This window comes from Perognathus longimembris, chromosome 25, assembly GCF_023159225.1.
Source record: "Perognathus longimembris pacificus isolate PPM17 chromosome 25, ASM2315922v1, whole genome shotgun sequence".
Taxonomy (NCBI): Eukaryota; Metazoa; Chordata; class Mammalia; order Rodentia; family Heteromyidae; genus Perognathus; species Perognathus longimembris.
The window spans coordinates 19,773,514-19,782,936 of record NC_063185.1 but is presented as its reverse complement, the minus strand read 5'-3'; the positions used below and the strand labels follow the sequence as shown (position 1 = coordinate 19,782,936).

At 60.5% G+C, this 9,423-nt stretch overlaps 1 protein-coding gene and 1 long non-coding RNA gene across 2 annotated transcripts in view; one reads left to right on the top strand and one right to left on the bottom strand.

Annotated features, from left to right (window-relative positions):
* The window catches only part of LOC125341906, a 22,730-nt gene that overhangs the window by 12,011 nt on the left and 1,296 nt on the right, over nt 1–9,423 (top strand). The gene's annotated exons all lie outside the window — the stretch shown is intronic.
* The window catches only part of Adra1b (adrenoceptor alpha 1B), a 24,581-nt gene continuing 19,341 nt past the window's right edge, over nt 4,184–9,423 (bottom strand). Inside the window, exon 2 of the mRNA XM_048334034.1 lies at nt 4,184–4,495. Coding sequence (XP_048189991.1) covers nt 4,248–4,495 — 248 coding nt within the window. The 3' untranslated portion in view covers nt 4,184–4,247. The remainder of the gene's footprint in view (nt 4,496–9,423) is intronic.

The window sequence follows — 9,423 nt, the reverse complement described above, 5'->3', positions numbered from 1 at the left end:
CCTCGGGGCGGGCGTCCTCTGTGACGTCGCCGTACGGACCCATTGGCCTGGAGGCCGCCATCTTGAGTTACGGAAACCGTCTCTGGTTCTCCTGGGGGTCAGGATTTTCCCGCGGGCGTGCAACGGGCGTGCAACGGGCGTCTGGTGGCTGGGTGCACTAGGACACAGGAGGCCCTAGCGGGTGGAGTTTTTCTTTCTTTTTTTTTTTTGTCTGTTCTTGTCTGCTGGCCTGCGTGCACACTTAATAAAGCTCTGCAACAGGAGGGGTGCATTTCTCACACCCGGAATGCACATGGGTCTGGCAGGATGCACGCCATCCTGAGAAAAGTGCTCCCCCACATGCAGACAGCAGAGTGCCCTCTCATCTCAAGGAGAAGGATCTGTGTGTGGCAGGACGCAGTCTTCCCTGGAAGCTCAGAAAGTAACACCAGGTGGGGTTGGAGCAAAGGAAAACACACCTCCCTGCTTTTACCCTGTAAATACCCCAAGAGCCCAAGGGGCCGAGTGTCTCCACCTGCCTATCACTCCGTTAGCCTGTGCCCCTGCCCTTTTGTTTGCTTGCCTGCTTGCCTACTTACTCCATAAAGCTCTGCCAAGTTTCCTTACCATCGTGACTTGTCCACAAATGCTGATGATTACTCTGTGACCAAAGTCAAGGACCCTGAGGAGTCCCTACTTTTAGAGGGAACCGTCACCAACCCTCACTTGTTCTGGGTGACAAAACCATCTCCTAGGGGGTAAGATGGGGCCCCTCATAGCCGTGTGTGTGTCTTTCATGCTGGTCCTGAGGCTTGAACTCTGGGCCTGGGCACTGAACCCAAGCCTTTCTATTCAAAGCTAGCACTCTACCCCTTGACCTCAAACTCAACTTCTGGCTTTTTGATGATTCTTTGGAGCTAAGAGTCTCATGGGTGTTATACTGCCTGGGCTGGCTTTGAACTGTGACACTCAGAGCTCAGCTTCCTGAGAGGCAAGGTGTACAGGAGTGAGCCACCAGCCCCTGGCTCTACCCTATTTTAAGGAAGGTACCGGCAAACACTAGAAGGGACATGGATTAATCGCTGCTATTTTGAATCCGTGTCATCCCCCCCTGCCCCCCCCCCCAGCCCATTCCCCAGCATAAACGGATGTGTTGGAAACTTGCTGGAAGGATGGCCTAGCACATCAAATCCACGTTTGGAGGTGAGGCCTCCAGGAGGTGACCTGGGTTTAGTGAGGTTGGAGGAGGGGATGGTTGCCATGGCTACCGTAGCAGTAATGATAGTATAATAACGACAACGATGATAGAGAGGACTCATCGGGAGACGCTCCTGTGGTAGGGTGCAGCTCTGCCAAGCCCTCCCTGACGGAGGGAGCCAGGCCCTTGGGTTCCTCAGCCTCCAGAACCCTGAGCTTAAGGGCACCCCCATGCTTTATCAGTGCCCCAATCTCAGGCAGCAGCCAGAGGGATGGGCCAGGAGGGGGGGAACCCCAGCCCCGGGAAGCTCTGTGAAGCAGGGGTCTCACTCCACAGGTGGTCTGCCGCCTGCCAACATGTCCTGCGGTTTCTTGAGGATGCTGTCAGGAGCAGCTCCAGATGCCGTGGTCACGGCCCACCTCTGCTCTCTTGCAGCTCTGGAGCTCAGGAGCCTGTGGCCAGTGTACCCTGGGCAGCAGTCAAGGTGTCACCTTGCCCCTGCCCTGCCCCGCTCCTGGAGGTGGCGTCCCTCCTCGACGGGACTTTCTCTTCCCATCTTCAGAGGAGAGCACGGCTTCTTCCCTTGTCACTCCACCGTGCGGACCCCCTTCTGCCCCTCTCCAGAAGGACCCTTCTGGTATCAGGCCCGCTGGGATAATCCCGGATAATCTTCTTACCTCTGGATCTTGAGCTTGATGAAATCTGCTAAGATGTGTTTTATTTTCCCGTTTAAGGTGTCACAGGCTACCGGCCTACGAATGGAAGAGGCAACTTCATGGCTGCTCCCCCTGCCCCCCAGTTCTGCCAGGGCCTGGGCCCTGAGGTCCTTTGGCTCAAGGCTAGCCCTCTACTACTTGAACCACAGCTGCCACTTAGCAGGACTAAAGCTGGGGGCCCAGCCTCCCCCCGGGGGGCTCCCCACCTTACAGCCACTTGGCAGTCACCTGGGGCTCCAGGAAGCGAAGCCCCCAGCCAGGCCAAGGCGGAGCCCGGGGCCCGCCGGAGCCCTGCGGGTGTTCCTCCCCCCCCCCCCCCCCCCCCCCCCCCCGCCTCTCCTGCCCGGTGGAGCCCCTGGATCTGGGTAGGCCCGGGGTCTACACTCCTGGTTCTGGGAGGTGAAGGGAATGGCTTCACACGAGACCCCGGCCACAGACGAACTGTGCCGTGGACATCGTGGAGGGCTCCCGGACCCCCTTCCCTCCCCCCCATCCCCCCCCCCCCCCCAGCTCGGATCCACACGCTTACCCGACCGAGGTCCCTAGAATTCACCGCAGAGCGCCCAGCCGGGCCCGGGCGCCCCAGCGTCGCTTCGCCGCGCGGACGCCAGGTGGCGCTGCCGCCCGCTCGGCTCCCGCTCGGCCCCGCGCGGGGAAGCCGGGCCCGGGACGGGGCGGGACGGGGCGGGACGCAGCCGCCGCCGCCGCGCGGGGCCCCCCAGCTCCTCCCGCAGCAGGTGGACGCCCCGCCCAGCCTCCCCCGCGGAGTGTGGAGAACACGTTGGTGGTGGTGGTGGCGGGGTTTGAACTCGGGGCCTGGGCTCGAGGCCGGCGCCGCCCTGCCCCTCTTCGGGTCGCTGACGGGAGCGGAGTCTCGAGGCGGACTTCCCTGCCCGGGCGGCTGGGGTGACCGGCCCGAGCCTCCCGCTCCCGAGCAGGGGCGTGGGCTTTTCCTATGCACGGGTTCTGGAAGGATCCAGCGACCCCGAGTCTGAGAGCCCCAGGCCCGGGCGTGGGGAGCAGGGCAGCGCCGGGCTCTGCGGGAGGGGATCCCCCCCCCCAAGATCTGCGGGCCGTGGGGGGCTCCACACCGCCGGGGCGAGCTAGGGAAGGAGCAGCCCCGCGGTGGGCTCGCCTTCCTCGGGGGCTGCGGGAAGGACACGTCCAGGGGGTCCCAGGCAGCCACGGTGCGGGGGGGGGGGGACGGGCAGGGGCCCGGGGGCTGCGGCCTCACAGGATCCCCACGGGGAGAGGCGGACGCTGCGGGCCCCGCCGGGCGCAGCACAGACCACTCGGAGCCGCACAGGACAAAGGACTTTAATGAACCCCGTCCGGCGCCCTCCTCCCCCGGAGCCGCGGGAGGGGCTGGGGAGGCTCCGGGTCACGACACGAGCCGCGCCCCGAGGGCGGGGGGGGGGGCCACGCTCCGCGATCGCTGCGCACGCGCGCGCACATGCAGACCACGCGGGCGCCGCCCGCACACGCGTGCGCGCCCACGGTGAAAGACGCGCGGGCGGGCACTGGGCATCGGTGTATACGGGGGGGGTGGGGGGAATATACAGAGAAGGGGGAGAGGAGACGGGGCGAGGGGGAGAGGAGACGGGGCGGGGGGGGAGAGGAGACGGGGCGGGGGGGGGGAGAGGAGACGGGGCGGGGGGGGGAGAGGAGACGGGGCAGGGGGGAGAGGAGACGGGGGGGGGAGAGGGAATATACAGAGAGATGGGGGGGGACATAGAGAGGGGAGAGAGGGGGACAGGTGGGGGGGAGGGAATATACAGAGGTTGACGGGGGGGGCACACAGAGAGAGGGGGGAGAGAGAAGAGGAAGATGGACGGGAGAAGAGGGACATGAGAAAGAAACAATGTGCAGGGAGGGAGGGAGAGAGGGAGGGAGGAGAGGAAGAGAGACGGGGAGAGGGAGGGAGGGAGGGAGGGAGGAAGTCATTCCGAGCGCACGGGCGGGGCGTGACCCGGCTCCCCGCACGCCCGGCCGGGCCCCGGGGCTCGACCTGGCCCCCGCGCCCCCGCCCCCGCCCCCCCCCCCCGTCCCGCCCGCCGCCGCCGCGCCGTCGGGGCCTAGCAGGGCCCGGGCGCCAGGGGCATGTTGCTCCTGAAGCCGGGCTGCCCGTTGGCGAGCGGCGCGGGGTCCGGCGGGCCCGGCGGGCGCGGGCGGCGGGCGGCGGGCGGCGGGCGGGGCGGCGCGGCGGGCGCCCGGGGGCGCGGGCGGGCTGAGCAGCGCGCGGGGCGCGGCGGGCAGCGCGCGCAGCTCGAGCGGCGGCGGCGGCGGCGGGGGCGGCGGGGCGCGCGCGCGGCCCGGGCTGGGCGAGGCGGACGGCAGCGTCCGCTGGCTGCCGCTCAGGCAGCTGCCGCCGTCGTCGAGCGAGTCCCGGCGCGTCGAGCGCTCCAGCGTCCACGGGCCGTCGGGGCCCAGGCGGCGGCGGCGGCGGCGGCGGCGGCAGCCCAGCAGGCGCAGGAAAGGCGCGCTTGAACTCCTTGCTGGAGCACGGGTAGATGACGGGGTTGAGGCAGCTGTTGAAGTAGCCCAGCCAGAAGACCACCTTGAACACGGCGTCGGGGGGGCTTCAGCGCCGAGAACAGGGAGCCTGCGGGCCCGGGGCGGGCGGGGCGGGGCACGGGGAGGGGCGGAGCGGCGGGAGGGGGCGGGGCGAGGGGAAGGGGCGGAGGGGCGGGGCCGGTGAGGGGGGCGGGGCATGGGAAGGGGTGGAGCGCCAGGAGGGGCGGGGCGAGGAAAAGGGGTGGAGCGAGGGGGAGGGGCGGAGCGCCGGGAGGGGGCGGGGCATGGGAGGGGCGGAGCGCCGGGAGGGGGGCGGGGCGAGGGGATGGGGCGGGGCCAGGGGAAGGGGCGGAGCGATGGAGGGGGGGCGGGGGCGAGGGAAAGGGGCGGAGCGAGGGGGCGGGGCGGAGCGAGGGGAGAGCATGTGGAGGGGCGGGGCGGTGGGAGGGGGCCGGGGCGGGGGGCCGGGACGGGAGAAGGGGCGGAGCGATGGGGCGGGGGCGGGGGATGAGGAGGGGCGGGGGCGAGGGAGAGGGGAAGGTGAGAGGAGAGGGGTAGGGTAGAGAGGGCAGAGGTGGGCAGACAGACATAAGCAGTGAGTCAGTGCCAGGATCCAGCTCTCCTCTCCCCTCCCCTCCCTTCTCTCCTCTCCCTTCCCCTCCCTTCTCCCCTCTCCCCTCCCCTCCTCTCCCTTCTCCCCTTTCCTCCCCTCCCCTCCTCTCCCTTCCTCCCCTTTCCTCCCCTCCCCTCCTCTCCCTTCTCCCCTTTCCTCCCCTCCCCTCTCCCCTCCTCCCCTCTCCCCTCCCCTCCTCTCCCCTTTAGTCTGGAACTTGAACTCAGAGCCTCTGCACTTTTGCCACACCCGTTTTCTCTCTTTTTTCTAATACAGCCTGGTGTTTCACCCGCACTCTATTTATTGCCCTTCAGAACGTGCAGGCGTCCCACCGAGCAAGTCATGATCACAGTGTATCTGTAACATCCTCACCCCTCCTCGCCCCTCCCAACCCCTCCTCCTCTCATTTTCTTACTTGTGTAGCACCGATTCCCTCCCTCCCCCGGGGCCTGGGATTTGAACTCAGGGCCTGGGTGCTGTCCCTTAAGTTGTATTTGTTGTGTGCTTGTTTTTCTCTCAAGGCTAGTACTGTACCACTGGAGCCATAGCTCTACTTCTGGCTTCCCCTCCCCCCCCCCCCCCCCCCCCCCGTTTATCGGAGATAGGAGTCAAGGTCACTCCTGTAAATCCTAGCTACTCAGGAGGCTGAGATCTGAGGATCAGTGTTCAAAGCCAGCCTGGGCAGCAATGTCTATGAGGATCTTATCTACAGTTAACCCCCCCGAAAGGCTGGAAGCAGAGCTTTGGCTCAAGCGGTAGAGCACCAGCCTTGAGCACCTAAGTTCAGGGACAGCGCCCAGACCCCGAGTTCAAGCCCCAGGATCAGCACAAATAAAACCAACACCACAAGGCCCCCCTTCCCGAGCATACCCTCTCCCCACTAAAATAAAAACCTGATGTGCTTGACGGAATCTATGTCATTCCTCAGACACGTCGGAGGGGGGCTTTAAAAACAATAGCTAGAGTGTATTTCCGACTCTCCTACTGAGGCTCGCCTCCCGGCTGGGATGAAAACCGCACCCCACTGTGCTCATTAGGGGGCTCAGCGGCAGGAAGCTGGGCAGCGAGGGGCAGGGATGCCAGGAGCCAGGCACACGTTCTGGAGAAGGCTCTGGGCGCAGTCTGTGCAGGGACGCGCGGGAGGAGGCTCACACTGCGTGGTTTGTGGGCTCTCCACGGGGCAGGGACAGCCAGGACAGTCAGCACTCGGGGCGACCTCAGATACATCGCCCTTGCCCCGTGGGGTGGCATCCCAGTAATCCCAGCCGCTGGAAGCACCGCCCTTCTAGCAATGGGGGGAAGGTCAGCAAGACCACCGTCTCATTTTGGATCCTATTAAAAAAAAAAAAAAACCCACTAAAGCCAAAAGGGTAGCGTGCCTAAAGCCATGAGTTCAAATCCCCTCACATAAAGAAATTCTAACTACATCACACTTTATGGGGAAAAAAAAAGTGGGAAACAGCATGGGATTTATGCTAAGTAACTTGCCAAACGACCATATGCGTGTTTTAAAAACATTCTCAAATTAAAAGACCAACATTAAACACAGAACGCGTGCCGAGGGGCTGGGCAGACGGACGCAGGGGCTAGGAAATGGGATTAAAAGGAAATAAATCAGCGAAATCAGAGAGCCTGGCACAGATTGAGGATGACGAGCAGTTATGATCCAGAAACACCATTAACTCCTTGCTCTGAGTCGAGATCCAAAAACATGTTCCTATCCAATTAGAAACAATTTCCATTTTAAATAAAAGGCAATCGAGGGCTTGGACAGGGTAAGCGGCTGGGATTTCAACAAAATTCAATTTCAATACAAAATGTGATTTTACATAAAAAGATGCAATCAGTAGCGGTCTTCTGGGAAACAAGAGAAAAATACCAAAAAGCAAAAAAAAAACAACTTTTTTTTTAAAAAAATGAGCATAATCCTGAGATGCTGGAAAACAACATTAATTAAATTACCATGAGTCGAGACAGGGTCTCCAGATGGAGTCCAGTCTCAGCCCTCCGGCCTCGGGACTGCAGGTGTGAGCCGCGCGCAGCTGGAAAGACATTTCCGCTCCTACGTGGTCGTGGTGTTCCATACGGCCATACAGTGTTCTATGTACACACCTGTAGCGTGTAGAGGTACATATGGGACTATAGTGTGAAGAGCATTCTTGTGCCTTCAAGCCCTGTGTCCTAGCCCGAGGTATGCACACTTCCATATTCCCGTCTCCTCTTCCTGGCTCCGATTTTGGGCCTCCCCACGGAGTGGGAAAGACAGCCGAGTCCGCCCATGCCCGGCTCTTTCCACCGGGATGCAGTCACCCTCGCTTTTTGTCTGGGCTGGCCTCAGATTGTGATCCTCCTGATCTCAGCCTCCCAAGTAGCTGGGACTGTGGCTGCCAGCCGGAGGCTCTTCTTCATCTCCATTTGAGTGAACCTCGGCCTTCCTTTTCCTATGAAGAACCCAACCAGGGCCCAGGTCAGGGGGTGGGGGCGACTTTTCTCCTGGACGTTTATGTTCTGGGTTTGAACTCCATAAGCTGTTTTGTCACCTGAGGAATAAAAGACCGTTTTTGCCTCAGGGAATTTCGGCAGTGTGGCTGAGAGTCAGGAACAGAGCTTGGGGAGGAGCCGGGACTAGCATCAGCGCTTCTCTGTAGGGACTTGCTGTTAGTTAGTCCTCTCGGCCTCAAGTTCCCCCTCTGTAAAAGCGAGTGGCTCCAGCGGTAGAGCGTCTGCCTAGCAAAAGCAAAGTTGGGGGTTCAAACCCCAGGATCTCTGTATCAGCAGGAGAGGGTCCGGGGAGTGCCTGAGGATATCAAACTCTGTAGATGCTCGAATCTCTCCTGCACAGTGACACCCATCCATCCCACCATGTACTCTAAATCGTCTCTAGATCTCGCACAGTACCAGATGCAAGGCAAGGGGTTATATAAGTAGCCGCTATACCGGGGTTCTTATGAAATAAGACAGGAAAGAGCCCGCGACTGTTCAATACAGGTGCAATTCCCCACCCCCAACATTTTAAATCCACAGTTGGTTTGATCCCGGGATACAAACCTGAAGGAGACAAAGACTCAACTACCAAATATAGACCGGCCCTCAAGACGTCTGTTTCTACCAACCCACCCAAGCCAGACTGGGTCCATTTTTTGTGTGTGTGTCGCTGTACTGGGGTTTGAACTCCCCACCCTGTGCTTGTTAGGCAGATGCGCTACCACTTGAGCCAGGCCCCCCAGCCCTACTGGCTTCTTTATTCTGCACTCCTAAGACCGTGCTAGCAGCTTTTGGTTATCTTATTGTTAATATTGCTATCCCAGGCCTGCCACGATCCTTGCTCGCCACCCAGACTACAAATTCCTCCTCCCCGGGAGGGGGGCGGGGAATCTATTTTCATTTATTTTTCTTTTCCTCTCCAAGATTTGTATATTTTTTTTTATTACAAAAATGATGCATGCTGAGTTTAAAAATTACATATTACCAGAAAAAAAAATCTATAAAGGAGTGAAAATTCTCTGCTAAAACTCTAGGGACCAGACTTAACTTTGCTTTCATCCTTCTAGATTTTTCTAAATGGGGGTCATACTGCACATACCGTTCCCGAAATTGTGTTCTAAGATCCTTTTCCCACGTGTGGGTGTGGGCTCTCTCTCTCTCGCCCCCCTCCCGGGCTGCATTATATCCTAATGTCTAGGTGGACAGCAGTTTGGTTAACACTGTCTTTTGTGCTACTCCACTGGGTCATTTTTGGGTTTTTAGCTGTTGCAAAACGCGTCAATAGAAAGCCTCGCGTTTCGAATGTTCAGCGTCTCTGCAGAATAAATTCCCCCCGTGGGAATCAGTAGCTCCTTCTCCCTCCTTCCCCCTCTCCTTTTTCCTTTGACAGGACTGGTGTTTGAATCCAGGACCTTGCACTTGCTGGGCAGGTGCTCTACCCCTTGAGCCGCTGGGATTACAGGCGTGAGCTACCATCCTGGTCTCCTTCAGCCTGGTCAAGCCCCCCACGTCTGATAGGTGAGGGGGTGACATTATTCTTGGGCCTACTTCCACTCCATTTTCTTTTTTCCTCCTGCAAACCCCAGCATGGTAATCCCTCTAACCCCCTGCCACCCCCCCCCCACCCCCCCAAAGCTCTGGGTGACGATCCCCTTCCACCCTACTCTGCCTCTTCCTCGGTCGGCTCCTTGAACTTGTTCTGTGTAGTCCAGGTTGAGCTGGATTGGACTTGCAATCCTCCTGCCTCAACTTCCCCTGTGTTGAGAATACGGATGTGTGCAATCGCACCTGGCCCCCTCCGTTTTCTTACTGAGACAGACGGAAGGCACCAAGTCGCAGGTCCTCATCAGTAAAGCAGCGACGAATACCAGCTTCCTCGGGGAGACCCCGAGGGAGGCCTCTGCATTCGTGGACGGGAA